At 40.3% G+C, this 19,889-nt stretch overlaps 1 protein-coding gene across 1 annotated transcript in view; it reads left to right on the plus strand.

Moving 5' to 3' along the window:
- Positions 1-10,761, plus strand: part of rtn4rl1b (reticulon 4 receptor-like 1b) — a 140,725-nt gene extending 129,964 nt beyond the window's left edge. Inside the window, exons 2-3 of the mRNA XM_040129942.1 lie at positions 6,834-7,285; positions 8,016-10,761. Coding sequence (XP_039985876.1) covers positions 6,834-7,285; positions 8,016-8,909 — 1,346 coding nt within the window. The 3' untranslated portion in view covers positions 8,910-10,761. The remainder of the gene's footprint in view (positions 1-6,833; positions 7,286-8,015) is intronic.
- Positions 10,762-19,889: the final 9,128 nt, after the last annotated feature.

A 19,889-nucleotide genomic window follows, 5' to 3' on the forward strand; every position in this document is an offset into this window, starting at 1 on the left:
AATCTGTTACCTGTGGGTGGCCTGGCCATGCATCACTCAGAAAACAGTCAGCCAATCAGTAGAGAGGCTCTGATCCTCTCCTCCACAAATACGTTTTTATGGATATCAAAACTTCAACTAAAACACTGGAAAAGAGTAAAATATGGGACCTTTAAAAGAATGCTGTGAAGACGAGGAGAGTAAAAAACCAGCAGGTGCTGATGCTGCTCCACATTTAAGAAAGTGGAATTAGCACCTACTAGACATCCATTAAGTCTGTTAATTAAAATGTAGGTATTAAACGTCTGTGTATGGCTCAGCCATCGGCTATCTGCCTCTCTGCCTGGCTTTTTCAGCATCTTCAAATTCCATCTTTGCAATAAATGAGCTTTATTCACCTGCACACTCTCCATAAATCTTGCTCTTTATTCTGTACATGCTTCATATGGCGCAGCTTGTTTGGGAGAGTTATTTTTAGGCCCTCTGATTCCTGAACCTAAGAAACACTGCTGTCACTCACATCATCTCTGCCTTTTTCATGTTTAACTTCCCTCTGGTTTGCTTGCTTGCTTAATGTGTTTGTTTGTGAGAAGCAAACTTTCTTATTCTCTCATTTTTTCCATTCTAAATCTGAAGAGCTTTATCAACGGGGCCACCTCATTGACCAGCTACTGCTGCTCACAATATCAAACAGCCATAAAATAGCACTTAGCAGACAGAAATATCAATACTATGGGGAACACGCTGGTCCATTTAACCCTGACATAACTTGGCACTCTGTACGCCAACCTGCTTATGTGACTGGGCTCCAGTTCTGACCTGCTTGCTTTACTTTAACTGTTCTTCTGTCTTGCCAGGGATGCAGTCAGAAACATGAGGCCGCTCAGTCCCTTGAAGTGAAGCCAAACTGAGAGAACAATGATCAAATCATAATTAGTGTGCAGTTTCACAGCAAACACTGTGCCGACACACATGGCACGAACCAAAGGAATCAAAACGAGGAGCAGAACAACCAAATGCAAATAGATAGCACAATCCCTGCTGGTCCGAGTTGCAGCTTCAGCATTATGGTCTGGGTCTCTGAGCATTTTTACAATATCCTGAATGTCCAAAGTATTAAAAAGGGTTTTTATGAAGAAAAGTGATGAGTTGAATTGAGGTAAAAGCTGTCTGAATGCTCTTATCAAATCTGTATCAATCAAAAAAGAGAAGATTGAGAAAAAGAAGCAAAGGCAACATTTTGGCAACTCTAATGAGGATTTTCCAAAAACAGAAAAAAGGCATGAAGTCATCATCTGGTAGATAACCTTGATATTTTTTTAAATTCACTGTGTATAGTAATTACACTATCAGCTCTGTGTTACCTAATATATTTGTAGTGTGGCACCATGAGATAAGAGATGAGACCAGGTACGATGCTACTCCAATACAGACAGGGACACACACACACACACACACACACACACACACACACACACACACACACACACACACACAAACTCATGCAATCTTTGTTTATGACCAATGTGTCAGTTTGCTGGTGCAATCTGCACCAGAAGAATTTCACAGCAAGGCGATATATTTCTGCAATACTTCTATTCTGCTGCATTTCTCAGAGATCTCAGTATTGTCACTGTTCTCTCCCATTTTCCTTTCATTCACTAGGAGAATAGTCAGGGAGCCTTATGAGGCAATATTGCCTGCAGTGGGGCCTGGGAATGGCAAATGAGACAAAATCTATTACATTCTGCAGTTGGCTGTAAAAAAAAAAAAAAGAAGAAGAAGAAAGAAAGAAAGAAAGAACGAAAGAAAGAACGAAAGAAAGAAATATTCCCGGGCAGAAGTGTTGCTGGTTACAGCTGTTGGCAGGGTCACTCATGTTTGAGTTGGCTCTTCAGTCAGAAAATAATAGAAGTAATCAGTGGTTTTAACAAGTCACCAGAGACATTTTTTAAAAATGGTTAGAAACAGCTTGATTGAATGTATAAGTTGTGTGTCATTATTGCTGTTTATTTATCCTTTAAGAATACTTGCATTTGAGCATGCTAATTAAAATAGATATGCAATCATTGAGCCATACTGGAAATGTCAGAAGCTGATGTGTTGTTTGGAGCATTGTTCAGTTTGCTGTTAACTCAAAGCTTATATAAACTTATACAAATAGAAATGATTATATGTAAAACTTATCATTTATAGATGTTTACTCCTTGTTGTAGATATCAGTACTGTTAACATTGCCTGAATATTCCAAGATGCTTGAGACTAAACAATGTTCTGTAATAGAAAGCTTAAAACATGTTAGGAAAGTGAACGAATCAAAATACATATTTCAGATATAAACAGATAAGGAAAAACAGCTATGAAAGAAAACTAAGCCCATCCAGATTTTTTTGCAGTAATATTGCTGTCGATGTTAATTTTTACCACATGATCTGATATTGAAGCCTGACACCCTGTATGATTTGACAGGAGATGGAAATATAAAGATCTTAAGTTAGGAGCCGTCTGAAATGTGCATGCACCAGATTTTAATCAATAGCTTTCTTAATTTATTTTCATAGACACTTCAGACCAACTTGGCCTACTCCCAACCTCCAATTTTTAAAGAAAAGTCATGCAAAATGGCCACTCTTAAACTCTCCTTTTCTATTTCCACTACCAATTTCCATTAATAGTTACACATTTTAGACTCAGTTTAGACTTACTTTCCTCTTTATTTTTGGAAGGTGTGGTCTCAATACAAATCAGAAATACATGGCGAACATAATATGTCATTTTGTATATTTTGTTGGAATCTAAACGTATACATATAATAATATGTATAAAAGGCAGTAGAAAACAATTTAACACAGAAAAACTTTAGGTAACTTCTGATGATGTGGTCCACTGGGCTGTTAAGACAATTACGGTATACTGTAAATCCGAATACAAAGAGGAATAAGGATATTTTTGTGAAATAAAGACGGATGTTATTATTGCTTTACACCTCTGTAACATATACTAGAATATTAGAGTATAACATATAACGGAACCTCAATTAGCTCCACAGTGATAAGTTCACCAGAGTTCACCACTGTTAACCACTGTGTGCATGGGTATGACTGTAAACACCTTCTGACTGTGGAGTCTAGACCTTATTTAGAGCCAATGACGGTAGCGAAAATGCCAGGGTGCTTATCAGGGACTTGGGAGAGACACAGGAAATTGAGTTTGTCCAGTCTAATGATGGGCAGAGTCACGCAGCTCTACAGACGTACCATTTCCCTCCTATTAGCAGAGATGTGTTATTCATGAGGGCAAATCTAGTGTCAACTGTGTTTCATTGATATTCTACTCAGTCACCTCTCTTTGTCTGTCAGGGGACCAGCGCCATTCTGTTTTATTCATTTATTTATCTATTTCCTTTCTACACCCCCAAAGGAAAAAAAAGGCAGTTTGGTGAAGATGGGGTCACGGTGTCAAACGTGATTCTCTCTGTGAAGAGCTATCAAAAGCATCTGTCTTCAATAACCAGCAGGCAGGAAAAAGGGGGTGAGGGGAAACGGCATGGGGAGAGACTTGGAGGCGAAAGACTTGTGATGAGTGTTAATACACAGCCCAGACACCTGCCAGAAATAGCTGCACCTTTTCCTTTCCAAAAACACATTACCTCTCTTTCAGAGCCTCTCCTTTATTCTGCTGAATTCCAGTAGGCACTATTGGCATATATATGCCCCGTCGTGTCCAAAGCTATTTTTATAATACAATTTGAGCTGAATGGCTCATTGTGTGAGCGCACAATGTAGTTATGACACACATTAATTTCTTACATTTTTCAGTTAAGGACAGCATTCCCACACAATACTTATTTTTTCCTCTGTGCTGAAAACCAGTCTTCCTATTCAGAGCTCTGTAAACAAGCGTCATTCAGCTTTCTATGCTTGTCACACTGACATGGTCTGCCCCATTCATTCCCAAACCTGATGCTTGTGTTAGTGCCAAAGAATGTATGTCTTAGTGTATTTATAGAGAGCTTATACATTTATACAAATGGGAGATTGTGTTGTGTGAATGCATGTGCGCATTTAAATCAACAGCTGTATTTAAAGAAGTGTTTGGTGATGTAAATACATGGGTGCTGAGATCAGTGAGCTGGCAGGTGTTCGTCTCCACTGGAAGTGCATGTTATGCCAGCTGGTAAAGAGAGCACACCTGGCCTCATGGTTGCTGAAAACAAGGAAAAGAGCGTGTGCTTCTCTCTAGTCACTCAAGCTTCATGCAGAAAAGAGACACTTTCAGCATTTAAGAGCATTCACATCAGAAATCACAAATTCACAACTTCTAAATCCTCAACGGTGATGAGGTTAAAAGATTATGTCATAGGGAACGATAAGAGGAAGACTTTACACCCAATTTCTACCATGTTTTTATTCTTGATGTTTTTCTCTACAAGTAGAGGGGTATTTGGCGAAGCAGTAAAAACAGCCTTTTTAGAGGAATAGATTAAGCAGGGTAAAGAAATCTGGTACCTAATTCTATTGAAGACATCTGTAAAGTAAAGAGTTAATGTAAATAGTTTAAAGACCTGAAAAATATAATTACTGGAGTGAGAGGAAGATCAGTTTTATGAATCTTAGAATCTCCTGGATGAATTCCTGCTATGGCAAGTGATTGGAACAAGTATCATTTTATCTCAGAACAAATGTAAGATTACATTTTTTTTAATTTTTGCATTCTTTATAAAAAAATATCTTCTGTGAGGGTTAATAGTGAAATAAAATCAGAACCAACACCAAATGAAATTTCTAAAATGCTGCATCTCAAGTAACCTCGGGGCTGCTGCAAATTTTCCTCAAAGACCGGCTTCTTTATCTGATAAATAAAACAAACCTTTATTTCCCAAGAGTAATGCTAAACATTTTCACCTATTTACTCAGTCAGTAAGTGCCAAGTTTGATAGATACATCTTCATATTCATGGCGAGCAGAGAGAAAGTAGAGTGCAGAGTGACAAAATAGTGAAACAGCTTTCTTGTTTGGTCTTGACAGTGTGACAAATTTGGATATAGCCAGCAATATACGAAAGGATCCGTGTTCTGTTGCAGGTCATGACATTAAAATGAAAAGTGTAAATAAAGCCAAGGCCTATTGTAGTGCTCTCATGGCATGTCATGGTCTTAAATACAATATTTCACCTGCATAGCAGCACATGTGAACACACGCTTATATTCAACCTTTTGACAGTGTTCAACTGTGAGGAATCGCCTCATTCAGTGGGCACAGTTCTGGTTTAGGAGGATGCATACATTTCCATTGTTGCCCGGTGACAGGGCTTAACAAATAGGATTAGATCCTTGCCCGAGCACACTCCTGTTCAGGTGACATGCAGCTCTGTGCTCCAGCTCTGCAACCAGACACAGAATTACTGTTAAAGGTCAGTGGAGTCAGACGCTGAATGTCACAGCTTAGCCACAGTTTGGCAAGAAAATACATTCAGATAAATACGCCTGTCTCTTGGTAGAGAGTAATTCTGCAGCTCCTGAATTTTCAGCATAAAAGACCCAGGATTACAGGGTTAGTTAAAAGGCAACAGAGGCATATCGATTAGAGGCAGTGAATCAGGCCTGCGGCCGCAGTGCTGTGAATAATAAATTGAGCAGAAGACAGCCAGGGGTTGTCAGATGGAACTTTCATGATGGGGGGTGAATTGTGCTCATTTTAGATGAGACTGTGGATAAGTCACATCTCCCATCTCAAGGATCTGGGGAATTATGTCACTGATCAGAAAGCGCCTCAGAGCAGCTTACTACAAGTTTAAATAAGCATTCCACGGCCCATTTAACAACACAAACGGACTGATGAAAGCCTCCTCTCGCTGCAAAGTAGTGCCAATGGACTCAGAGAAGGGATTGGACTCTAAATAGCGCATCTCCCTAAGGTGGCAGAATACTGGAGAGGGTCATTTCTGAAATAGCTGCCTATGTTTGTGTACCTATCATCCAATCAGCCTCAGCGAGACATCTTGTGACTCACTGGAGCAGGTGTTAATGCTTGCTCTCTTCATTATACTCCTCATTCTCATTGTGAGCCTAAACACACTTAGTACAATTGGGCCTGACACTGTGACAGACAAGTTCCATATGTATAGCGTGCTCTGAGCCATGTGCTGTACAGACATTTGATGATCACAAGGTTGGCATTTGTGGTGCAGGGCAAAAGCTCTTCACAGCTATTGGACGGATTACCATGACATTTGCTACAGATATTTAGGATTTTAGGATCCCTAGAGGATCAGTTTTAACGACTTTTGACTTTTCCTCTAGCGCCACCAACAAGTTGGCATTTCAGACATTTGTTCAGAGACCTGTGAACCTAAGGACATTCTTATCAGTCTCAGCTGTACTTGCCCCGCACCCTAAACTAAGATGATGACTACTTCAAACAATGACGATGGTAAACATGGTAAATTTTTTGCTGCTAAACGCTGATGTTAGTATTTAGCCCAAATACACCCTCACAGAGCGGCTTGCTTAGCTAAAGACTCTTAGCCAGTCTTTATTTTATATATATATATGTGTGTGTGTGTGTGTGTGTGTGTGTGTGTGTGTGTGTGTGTGTGTGTGTGTGTGTGTGTGTGTGTGGTTTTCCCCAAACAGGTTTTGAACTAGACAAGGAGGCACTTAGTCTAACTTTCAAGTTAAAATGAACTCTGCACTGTTAATTCCTTTTTTCTTTCCTGTCTAGTGAGTGTGTGTGTGTGATTTATGTCTCTAATCTCTCTCAACCTTTGTGTGTGTGTGTGTGTGTGTGTGTGTGTGTGTGTGTGTGTGTGTGTGTGTGTGTGTGTGTGTGTGTGTGTGCGCGTGCTTACTGCAGGCTGTGGGCTTGAGTTCCTGCTGGTTCTCTGTGGGCTCGAGTTTTCCTGGTCCTGCCCTCGTCACTGTATCTGCTACACTACACCCAGCACCGTCTCCTGCCAAGCCCACAACTTCCTGTCTGTCCCTGAAGGCATTCCTCCTGACAGTGAGCGCATCTTCTTGCAGAACAATAAGATCCATCGCTTACTTCGGGGCCACTTCAGCTCCAACACAGTCACCCTCTGGATCTACTCCAACAACATTACGTACATTGAGCCCTCCACCTTCCACGGCTTCACACTGCTGGAGGAGCTGGATCTAGGAGACAACCGCCACCTGCGCTCCTTGGCTGAAGACACCTTTCACGGGCTGAGTCGGCTCAATGCGCTACACCTGTACCGATGTGGACTCAGTTCACTTCCTAATAACATCTTCCAAGGCCTCAGAAATCTGCAGTACCTCTACTTGCAGGTAGACTTTATATAAAATTTGTTTCTGGTTCATCTTACCACTAAGACCCTCGTAGGGCTGTCACTTGAACTAAAACTTAATTCATTCAAATTCATTCAAACACAACCCACGTAGCCTAATCCTAAACTATGTTACAGAATAAATGTTGTGTTTTTCTGTGCTGTACTGATGCTGCCTAAGATGAATGACAAGCTAATGTTACCGTGAGGCTGTTGCATTTTACAACAGCAAACAACCTTCCCTGCATCCATAATTTTTCCATCTATGGTCTCAAAGCCAAGATGCTTCCACACGTTACTCAGATGGTGTTTATGTCACAATTATCCATTCAGAACTGCTTGGTCCATATTGTGTAAGCATAGATAACAACAACAGCCTAGTTTACTAATGGCAACAGTGCATGCAATGGGTCAGATGGACAGTGTGTTTCAGGAATGGCCACCACTGGAGTACAAGACACACCCTGTATCACTTATTGACTGAGAATTTTGAATTTGAACAGATGATCACATTGAATATTTGATTTGTTCCCACATTTGAACAGTAGTTCTAAACGGTAGTTCAAACGTGACAGGATGTGTGCGTAGTATACTTATTCAAAAATTGTATTAATGGGATGTAAACACAAACTAAAGTTTAAGTGATATAGTACAATATTACATTAATATTGGAATGTAAACATTGCATAATATGTAATCTTGTGATGTGCATGCCCTCTTTATCTCCTCAGGATAATCATCTGAAGTTCCTGCAGGATGACACATTTATGGACCTCCACAACTTGAGCCACCTATTTCTGCATGGAAACCGCCTGTGGAGCCTTAACCAGAACACCTTCAGAGGCCTCCGAGCCTTGGACCGACTGCTTCTGCACCAAAACCAGATCGAGTGGGTTGACCGCCTGGCCTTCCATGACCTGAAACGTCTCACCACCCTTTACCTGTTCAACAACTCCCTGATACAGCTGTCTGGGCAGTGCCTGGACATGCTTCCCGCCCTAGAATACCTGCGCCTCAACGACAACCCCTGGTCATGTGACTGCAAGGCCCTGTCACTATGGGAATGGTTGAAACGTTTCCGAGGTTCAACATCTTCAGTGGGTTGCCAGGCACCGGCTGATATGGTTGGGAAAGATCTCAAAGAGTTGCGCAAGGAAGACTTCCCCAACTGTTCACCAACTGTTCCTAACTCTGAGTCCAGAGCCCAGACTAACAATTTATCTGGCACCGTGAATCCGTCAATGAATCGTGGTGTAGTGGTGGGCTCTGGAGGGCAGACCCACATAGTGCACCCCTCGAGGCCTGGCCGTTCTCGGAACTGCACAAAGCCTCGTAACAGGGTGAGCAAGGGGAAGGGTGACAATGAGGTTCACCACTCAAAGGAGGTCATGGCAGACAAGGAGGATTCCTCCCCAGATTTCACAGATGGGGGAAAACATGACCACACGTCCCCAGATGGCACCGTCACAAGGAGAAAGCACAAGTGCACTCCCCGGACCACTGTTCGCCCCCCTAGTGGGGTTCAGCAAGCCAACAATAGGGCAACCTTATCCCAGTCCTTACTACATGTCTACGCCCTCTTTGTGGCCTTGATAACAACAAATATTGACTACATTCTCCGCTGACGTTCAGAGGGTTTGGCAAATGCTCATCACAAAAAACAAAGCCCTCAGACCCTCTCATGCTCCTGCACTACAAGGCCTCTGTGTCTTTTATGTATGTGTGTGAGTTTGATTATATGTGTAAATGTTGTGTAGAGAGCTTTACTGTTCCGACTGAAACAAAGCATCAAACATCTACAACAGAGAGACTCACAGCACAAAATTTGGAGGGTCTTAGAATGAAAAGATGAATACAGACCAAGCTTGCACTGCCACTTAAGCCAGTATGATTTCATCTTCATATGTCTCGCCATCTAATATATTTTTTTAACTTCTGTTTTTCATTCACCTGGAGCTCAGATAACCAAAATTTGGTGAAAAGAGAGCAAAAGAGTAAGAGATGACATCAAACTTGTTAGCCAGTTAGCTCTGAGACAGATGAGCTAGGTCTTCAAGTGCTCCATACAGCTTTAATTTTCAGTTCACAGTTTCTAAATTGTTATCAAGAAGGTACAAATGGAAAATCGATGACCCTGTAAAGCCTTTCTTGCGGTCATCCTTTCTGCCAAATATATTTTTCTGTTGCATCCTTTGCTAACAACAGGTCCAAACAAGGTGCAGGTGTTTCTCATAAACAAAGAAGTAAAGTGTAAGCATGGCAATACATTGTCAGTCAGTATCAGACATAAGAATGTGTCATTCTTATTACAGAATGGAAATCTATAGCCACAGATGTTTTAAGGCCATAAACAGAACAACCAGTTAGCTCATACTGTATGAAGCTGTAACAAATCACAACAACTACTCTCTACATATTGCTGGCTTTTTACAGGTATTGTACCAACCTTTTTGCCTGCTTAGTGGTATTTCTTATCGATATTGCATTTCTGCACACAACTCTGCTTCCATCTTTATTTACACCACTTTTCTTCTTCTGTGCAACTGAATATTGAGCTGCTAATTGTTGCAAGATGACAAGGACTGCCATGTGCTATTTTCATTTGCTTGGAAAACTGTGTCTCCGGGAGATCAAGCTGTGAATATTGAAGAGTCTGTCTATATCTTGTGTCAGATGTTGTTCATTTGATTTTTCTAAGACACAAAATGGACCTAGAGATGGATCCCTGCTACAGGGCCCACAGGAGCCTTAGAGGTCAAGGGTCAAATGGGGCTTTCTCAGTTTCCCAGTGAGGTTGTGCTGAACTGATCCCTCCTCAGTGAGGGTATACTTCCCTCACTGAGAATATGAGGAACGCATTTTTTTCTTAATCACTTAACTTCAATACAAGAACAAGACCCCAGAAAAAAATGTGCGCGGACCCTAAATGACTTGTGATCAAAAAAGGATTTAAAAAAAAAACATTTTTGAATGGAGCATGGCAAAACAGGGATCATGCAGAGAGAATTTTGCCTCTTAATTAACTGATGTGATTGTCCATGGATGTGGGGATCCAAGACCAAGACAATCGCTTCTGAAGTAACAAGGGTATGCAGCACAATGCAGACTGACAGATGGACAATTACGGGATATCTTGCTGTACTTCTGGAGCTTTTGTGCCTCCCTTAAATCTACTGATAGGATGGTGTTTGTATCAATGATGTGAACTGTACCAGTAAGAATGGAGGTAAGGACTTCTTGCAGTGCTGATATTAATCATTTACTGTATTACTATGAGAAAAACAATATCAGTGACATCAATGATGATAACAGGGTTTTCTGCTCCTCCTGCCAGGAGGAGTCTTTCAATTTTTCATTTTCTGGTGATTTGTTTATTTACGTAATTTTCATGGTATATTTTTAGAACCTTTTATTTGTTAATGCACAATCCATGAACTCCATCTTTCTTGTTCTACTGTATGCCTATTCATCTTCTTTCTTTGCCATAATTCCATTGTTCAGTAAGTTATCATCAGAGAATAACAGTACAAAAATGTTTATAAAGATATTAAAATCTATATCTTCTTATGTCTACCGTTGCAGTCTGAGTCTGTTTATTGCTGCATTTAAGGTTTTATAGGCTTATTTGGAGTAAGTAAAAGGCACACTCAATCCCCTTTTTCCTGCCGCTCTCTCTTTTTAATTCATTTAAACCAGAAATTGATTCAGCAAAAAATTTGGCTTTTTTCCACCCTGTTTCTTCCTCTATCTTTGCTCTGCTGTGCAATCTGTCTCCACTGATCAGACCTTGCTGGCTAAACTATCTAGGATTTATGTACAGCATACAATGTAAATATTAGGGGAATTCTAAACTTGATTTTAAAAAGCCCATTTTATCAAAAACACAAAGAAGTTAAGCATGAAATAAGTTTCTGACTACCAGGAAAAAAAGAAAATTCAAAGACGACATGCAGACTGTGGTTTGATGAACTGCAGTTCAATATATCATTTAACAGCACTAAGGCCATTAATGAAAGTGTCACATGGATTCTGTAGATATTCCAAGCTATTATTATTATTAATGGGTCATTAGAACATAAATTCTATTTCCTCTTCTCTAAATATCCCTCATCGTGATAGAAAATCGATCCACGAGTAAGTGTTCAATTTAACTTTTTTTTTTTTTTTACTTCTGTTAAATGATAAATGAGCACAGAAAGAGTGGTTATATGCATGGATGAAGGTGCTTAGTAATTATATTTAAATTGGTAGCAGGTCTGGCATCTGGTGTAACTACTCTTACTCTGCATCTCCCAATGCTTTTGCTTTTCTGCTTTCCATTACATTGTTCACTAAAACCAATTGTTTTGGTTGTTTAAACATTTTATCCCTGGAACAGTCCGAAAACTGAAAAGGAAACAATTAAATAAAATTAATAAGTCTACATCCAATTTTATCACATTGAATTTTTAACAAGTTGGCCAACTCATACTGGCCCGAAATCACATTTAAAATCTTGCAAAATTTTCTGGTTTTGATGATGATGTACACAGTTAAAGTACTTATCATCATGTGAAAAATCTTTTGGTGTTAATCGAGCAACATGCATCCAAATATATTTCAATTCAATTCAATTCAATTTTATTTATATCGCGCCAAATCATAACAGAGGTTTTCTCAGGGCACCTTTTATATAGAGCAGGTCGAGACCGTATTGTTTATAGTTATATTTACAGAAACCCAACATTCCCCCATGAGCAAGCAAAAAAAAAAAAAACTCCCTTTTAACAGGTAGAAACCTTGAACAGAATCCAGCTCATGGTGGGTAATCGTCTGGCCCAAGGGGGGGGGGGCATAGCCCAGTACAGGTATAACACAGTACAGGTATAACAGCAATGAGACTAATAAAACTATTATTATAATAATAGAGTGAATAATACTATTAAAACTAAATATAATAATAGTAATGATAATGATAATGATAATAATTGTAGCAGTGGTTGTTGAGCAGGATCAGGGGGACAGTAGGTGGTTTGCAGTCACAGATCCAGACTCTGCAGCACCTGGGGCAGAAGTACCTGCAGAAAGTGACAGGAAGAGAAAGGAGAGAAACGATAAAGCACAAAACTACAGGAGAGAGAAGAAGCCAAGTTAGTAACGAGCATTAATTGGAAATGTATGCGTACAGATGGTGAGGAAGAGGAGGAGAGAGGACAACAGTGCATCATGGGAAGTCCCCCCAGCAGTCTAGGCCTATAGCAGCATAACTAGGGGGTGGTTCAAGCCAAACCTGAGCCAGCCCTAAATACAAGCTTTATCAAAAAGGAGGGTTTTAACCCTATTCTTAAATGTGGAGAGGGTGTCTGCCTCCCGGACCCAAACTGGAAGATGGTTCCACAGTAGAGGAGCCTGAGAGCTAAGGGCTCTGCCTCCCATTCTTTTGGAGACTCTCCCATCCAAGTACCAACCAGGCCAGGCTCTGCTTAGCTTCCAAGGTCTTATGGCGGTATGGCCGTAAGCACTTTTGGGGACTCTTGGAACAACAGGCAAGCCTGCGTTCTGGGAGCACAGTGTTCTAGTGGGGTAATAGGGGACGATGAGCTCTTTCAGATATGATGGTGCCTGACCCTTAAGGGCTTTGTAGGTGAGGAGAAGAATTTTAAATTGTATTCCGGATTTTACAGGGAGCCAGTGCAGAGAAGCTAACACAGGAGAAATGTGATCTCTTTTCCTAGCTCCTGTCAGTACTTGCGCTGCAGTATTCTGGATCAGCTGGAGAGTATTTAAAGATTTGTTGGGACAGCCTGATAATAAGGAATTACAATAATCCAGCCTAGAGGTAACAAAAGCATGGACTAGTTTTTCTGCATCTTTTTGAGAAAGCATGTGCCTCATTTTTGCAATGTTATGTAGGTGATAAAAGTAGCGAAGTTTGTTTTATGTGAGAGAAAGACATAACTCTGAGATTCCCAACAGTGGTGCTGGAGGCCAGGGCAATGCCATCTGGAGTAACTATATTATTAAGTAATGTCTTTCTGAGGGGGCGAAGCACACTAACCTCAGTTTTGTCTGAGCTTAACAGCAGAAAGTTACAGGTCATCCAGGTCTTTAGTACCTTAGGCATGCTTGAAGTTAGCTAATAGTGTATATAGACTATATGTAGATTTTTCTGGTCCTCAAGTCAATCTCATCCATAATGATCTAGTACAAAGTGTGATTTCCTCTTTTCCATGTTCATGTTTGAATGAGCTGAATGAGATGTTAAATGATCATCAAGAAAAATATGAGGCATCCCTGCATCCATTTGTAACTATTTGCAGGAGCTGATGGGGTGTGGATTCTCTAATAAGCTTGTTCACATGCACATAAACATTCATCACTGTAATGTAGGAAAAAAATGGGAACATGCACTTACTAAAGTGATGTGCGCTGAATTTCATAAATCAGAGTATTAAAGTGCTTATTTGCAGTGTTTGCAGCAGTGGTAAATGGAACATTTTACATTTTTATATGCACTTTACATTTTACTGACAGCAGGTTGAATAAAACACAAGGCTAAGTTTTAACTTTATATGGAGGCTGAAAAATTGTTCAAATATTTCAAAAGGGATTGATTTAAATACATTATGTACTGACTCTTTCTAGGGTTAGTTAAAGAGCTTGGTAAACTGGTACTTTACAGCTTAAGCATGGAAGTTCATTTTTGATCTTGGGATCAGAATGTGTGACCAAATAAGCTCAACTCAAGGTTAATTTACAAGCTTTCCGCCACATCATGGGATACAAACCTCCCAATATGAAACCGCTAAATTTAGGACACGCAAAGACATCTGAGCCAGTTCCATTCACTGATGAAGATCATGAGATGTGGTTGAAGGCACTCAGCATTCAGTCCCTTGTCCCTACAGCTGCTGCAAGTAATGTCATACACCACTCCAGTTTTTCCTCCAGGACGGTCGTGTCCTTAGGGTTTACCAGCTGGGATCTTTTCAACATTTTTGAAAATCCACTTAATCAACATCATTCTCACACCTCTCTGTTAAATATGAAGCCACTCCCAGGACATGGTTAGCTTTGCATAAAACTTGGAAATATATATATATATATATATTTTTTTTTTTTTTTTCTTATTTTTTTTCAAACTTCATTTTGTAAAGTTTAAAACAAGATCCAACGTGTTAATTAGTGAGCTTTAGAAGTGCTGGTAGGACGCTGGGTAGATTTTGTGAGCGTTGGAGAGAGCCAGGCGAGCTGTTTATCCCTGTTCCTGGTCTTTGGCTGCAGCTTCATAATTACCCATACAGACTTAAGAGTGGTATTGAACTTCTCATCTACTGTAATTCTTGGCAAGAAAGCAAATTGGAGTATTTGCCAAGATGTTAAACTATTCTTTTAAAAGGTGTTGAAAAGTCTGTGGTAGGTGCCCACTCCTTGAGACTTGAAAACGCTGCCTAGATGCTCTGAGCCTCAGCTGTCTGTCAAGATTAGACCAGAACTAGTCACAGCATCAACTGGGGTTGAGGCCTAAGTTGTTGCGGGGAGACACATTGGACAGCCAGAGAAAGATCGGGGAGGACATTCACATCCATCACTGACAGGGACCAAACAACCACCTGTTATCATGTGACCAACATTCCACACCTAGGTGTCGTGATAATGACTGAGCCAGGTCTTCTTTGCTGCTGAGGATCATGAGATGTGGTTGAAGGGTCTGAAAAAGCTACTGAGAGGACCTTAAGTTGAAATGATTACTCGACTGTTCTAAAACATTGATACACAGAATTTACCAAGTGCAATTAGAACCTTTTGAAAATGTGTTCATATTTCGAAAGGTAAAAACCAAAGAAACATCAAGGACCTTGGTCTGTCAGTTTATTCAAAGCTGACTTTGCAAATTAAATACTCATTAGGACTGAGCATTTTACTGTGATATCAATATATAATATAGTTTGCTTCACTGAGGATATCACTGGTTAACTCAGCAAGCTTTTCCAGAGCACGAATTTTGAAAAGCACGCTAGTTACACTTAGTGCTGGACTAATGAAGTTGGAGTAAATACAGACAAAAACCTGAAAATAAATGGCACTCAGAACTCTGGCACTCAAGCATTGAGGCGATCATTTCCAGCTTGTCTTGTCGATGGAGAGTTTTACACAGAATTGTTTGGTTTCCCTCAACTAGGAGGTAAATTGGAATCTGACTCATAGATACTCTCATCTGACTTGACCCACTTATTTGGAAAGCACATCAAAGGCAGGGACGTAATTGTAGTTTGTCTCACTGCAGATGAGATCTAGGAGTGATCAGCGTACAGTAAGGACCCAGTTCAGCTGGAGGATCCTCTGTGTAAAAACAGGTAGGACGCTGACTATGTCGTTAGAAGCCAGTGCCAAAACGCTGCTGCATAATTAAAAGATGGGATGAGGAGAAATAAGTTCTAAAATGTGGAATGTGGAATCATTAAGAAAATGAGAGAAGCGGAGGGAGAGAGCAGGAGGCTATAGTACATCAGTAATTGAGTGGTTAGAGGGAGGGGAATTGGCTGGGATTCATGGCAGAGGAAATGACACACCAAGGAAACACAACCAGACATGTGATATCACGGTAATGAAACAGAAGAAAAAAGTGAGGAAAAAAAAGCACAGAAACATAGGAAAATAAATGAAAGGGGTGTTTGCCACTTCACAACACTCCAGGACTCATCCTATAAATATACCGCGTATGTAGTTCCAAACACAAAAGCCCTTTTTACACACCACCACAACACACTGAGGAGCTTCTCTGCATACAGCACCAGCACGTAAAATTTCACATCACGTATTCACTCAGCTTGATTCATGCTAAAGTGCGACAATATCGAGGATACAACACACACACAGGCATACCCCCCACACCCACCCCCCAAAAAATGCAGTCTTTGACTATCTTTGCCCATTTCTTGGCTTTTAATTGACTCGCTGTCATTGCTGTGTGGCTTTAATTAAAACCAAGCAATTAGAAAATTGAAAAGGAGATGAAGAAAGTGGGTGAGCTGGAAAGGGAGACGGCTCACTGGAGGACATGATAATTAAGAGCAGAAACACCACAAAATGCCACAACACTTGCAACTAGTGTGACTCTCCATTCCCTCTCCTTCTCCCAGTCCCACTCTCCCCACTCAATCACAAAGCTAATATCACCTCTTTCTCCATAAAACGCTTTCTTATTCCGGCTCTTTTATTTTGTCTATTTATTTAGCTTAAAATTCCCCCAGAGCGCTGGTGTGCTCCAATTCTCCAGAACAGCCAGCCTGCATACAAAAACTGAGAGGAGTTGAGCAGCCCAAGGCCACACCACCACCTGCATGGATTAGAGACTCACAAATCCTCTTGTTTGACCTTAGGTCAGACGAATATGCAGAAAAATTACTGAAAGTCAGCGTGACATGTTTCTCCATAACAATACTTCTAGGATAAATGATTTCTTTTTTTTTTTTTTTTTTGATGAGTGGTGGAGGGAGGGGCTGGTTTGTGCAGTGTTACTTGTCATGAACTGAATTTCCCTGTTGCTGATTTTACAGTTGTGAAGGCTGACTATTACATAGACTGTACAGCCCATGGCTTGAGCTGCATGATTTACCAGGAAATTTGAGCTTTTGGAAAGATTTCCATTGATTATGATAACATCGTACTCACCAAAAAAAAAAAAAAAAAAGAATATGGAGAACTACAAAGACACAGACACTGCTAGAACAAAGACCAACAAGGCAAGAAACAAATGGTGATTGGGCTGGTTGTTAAGAAAGAAAGAAAACATTAAACAGCTTAGCCAGATAAACCAGTTTATTGGGAGGTACGAAAGTTAAAAAGTTACCCTTAACGTTCGCTGGATGGAGGCAGTTGCTCCACCACATCTCCATCACAGTTCAAATGTCCAGGTTCAGAAATGGAGCGTGTCCAAGAAGCCACATTTCCCATACAATTTAGATTTGATTTGGCAACATTTTCTTTTTTTACATATTGAATACAATATATTTGCACTCCCTTTCCTGCCTCACAGACTCCAGATAAGGAGCAACATAAACAAACCAGACAAGACAAAAGACAAAGTCACCAACTGATGACAGCAGTTAATCACTTAGGTCAAGTGTTAATAAATATAGGCATTTATATACATTCAGAAGTGAATGTTACGCTTCAGAGATGCAAGCTGGTCTGGTAGGTGCTGCGTGTAAAGACAGTGGAGCAGAGAGAAGAGCTGTGCAGTACTGCTAGGGAGACGCTCACTGCTAGGGAGAAGCTCCAGTGACTGATCCGGAGGACACACAACGGCACACTGGTTAGAATGGCAAACAGACTGTCTCCAGAACACTGACAGAAAGCACACCCAAAACCGTGAGCACGCACAGCTGTGGCAAGTTCATTGTCCATCATAGTCAAACTGTCTACAATTGGCAGTTTGGGTCATCATTTTACCGTTCAGCTTAGTTTTCTATTCCAAATAAGTTTGAATACCTGGGTTTGTTTAAAACCTGAATGATTATCTGATTGCCCATTTCTTTTCCCACCAGATTTCCTTTTCTGAGGTGTCATCGTATTCCCATATTTCAGCAAGTAACTAAGTGATCACAATTTTATTACCAATGAGAATAAGGGGCAAAGCTATCAAACTAGAGTTCCCGTGTAAGACAGCAACACTGTTTGAGATATATTTTCCTTTCAGCACATCTTCCTGTTTACAAGGCTCATGGGTCTGCTTTTGTCCTGATCAATGCCCACAATTAACACACACATTCAGTCGAGGAGGACCGAGAAACAGAGACGTCATCCTTTGAGTGTGAAGCAGCCGTGGAGCCCATCATTCCTGGAGGGGTCCACGCTCCAGTTGGAAGGCTAATGACAGACACAGACGAGATTCCCTTTTCGGCAATTATTATATGGTTATATACTTAGAGCATTTCATTCGAAAAGCCTGGAAACAGCATTTACTGGCATAGCCATTGATGAAAGCAAAGTGTAGTGCAAAAAAAAAAAAAAAAATGCTGTACGTCTGTGATAATCCTGTGATCACAAGAGGTCAAAATAGAAAATAAAGAGTTACCAATGACTCCTCTTCGAAAGGATCCGATGACCTTTGTAATCTCACTGAGATAAAGGACACTTTAGCCCTGAATAATTTAACTTATGAACCCCCGTTTTTTCAAAGCTCAGTGGTTTCATATACTAACTCCCACTCAGTGTAGTAGCAGTGTCCAGGAACAAAGCCAAATAGACACCAGTGCACTATAGCTGGAGAACAAAGAGCAACGTGTTTTGGTAATGCTTTAGATTACAGCATGTGAATTATAGTGTAATCTTTGTATACAGAGTAACAATAAAATACTGAGTAGCTAAGTTTAGATAAATAAGGTACAAGGGAAGAAAAGAGGCTAGCGAATAAGGGGATAACAAATTTATGTCGACGACGGACTTGGAAATAAATTACACTGTAATTTTCTTTTTTTTTTTTTTTTTTAAAAAGCTGTTTAACAATGACAAGTTATAGTAATATTGTGTATTGCTTTATTTTACAAGTCCCCTAGTTTTTTTTTTTTTAAAGCATTTTATTACCAATATGTGACTGTAAATTCATAGAAATGTTCCCCAAAAGACCTTTCCAATTTCTTACTAATTATTTTTAATATGCACAGTACACTTAAGTGTTAAACTAAAGTGGACAATTGGTAAACCTCTAGAGTAAGTTAGGCAGTCTTTTAGTCAGTGCACAGCAGGTTGCCCAATCATGCAAAGATGTGAAATCTGCCGACAGATACACAAAATGAAAACCTTACGAAAAACAAATGAATAACACAATTATATTTACTTGGTTTTAAGGGGAAAGTTTGACATTTTGGGAAACACGCTTATTTGTTTTCATGCAGGAAGTTAGATGAGAAATTTGGCACCACCCTCATGTCTGCACTTTACATATTAAGTTATAACCAGGAGACGATTAGCTTAGCACACAGACTGGAAACAGGCAGAAACAGCTAGTCTGGCTCTTTTCAAAAGGTAATAAAATCCACTTACCAGCAACTCCAAATCTCAATAATTAACAGAAAGAGTAAAAAAGATGAAAACACCAATCTACAGGGAATGTGTCAGACTATTTCTTGGTTGGGAAAAGTTGGCAGAGGCTCCACAAAGTTACTGGTCTTGACTCTGTAAAGACAAAATGCTGCCATTTGAGTACTGACAGGAATAAGAGATCATAAAGAGATCATATTTTTCCTGTGTTAGCTTCTCTGCACTGGCTCTCTGTAAAATCCAGAATAGAATTTAAAATTCTTCCCCTCGCCTACAAAGCCCTTAAGGGTCAGGCACCATCATATCTGAAAGAGCTCATCGTACCCTATTACCCCACTAGAACACTGTGCTCCCAGAACGCAGGCTTGCTTGTGGTTCCTAGAGTCTCCAAAAGTGCTTACGGCCATACCGCCATAAGACCTTGGAAGCTAAGCAGAGCCTGGCCTGGTTGGTACTTGGATGGGAGAGTCTCCAAAAGAATGGGAGGCAGAGCCCTTAGCTCTCAGGCTCCTCTACTGTGGAACCATCTTCCAGTTTGGGTCCGGGAGGCAGACACCCTCTCCACATTTAAGAGTAGGGTT

This window comes from Xiphias gladius, chromosome 7 (assembly GCF_016859285.1).
Source record: "Xiphias gladius isolate SHS-SW01 ecotype Sanya breed wild chromosome 7, ASM1685928v1, whole genome shotgun sequence".
NCBI classification, from domain to species: domain Eukaryota; kingdom Metazoa; phylum Chordata; class Actinopteri; order Istiophoriformes; family Xiphiidae; genus Xiphias; species Xiphias gladius.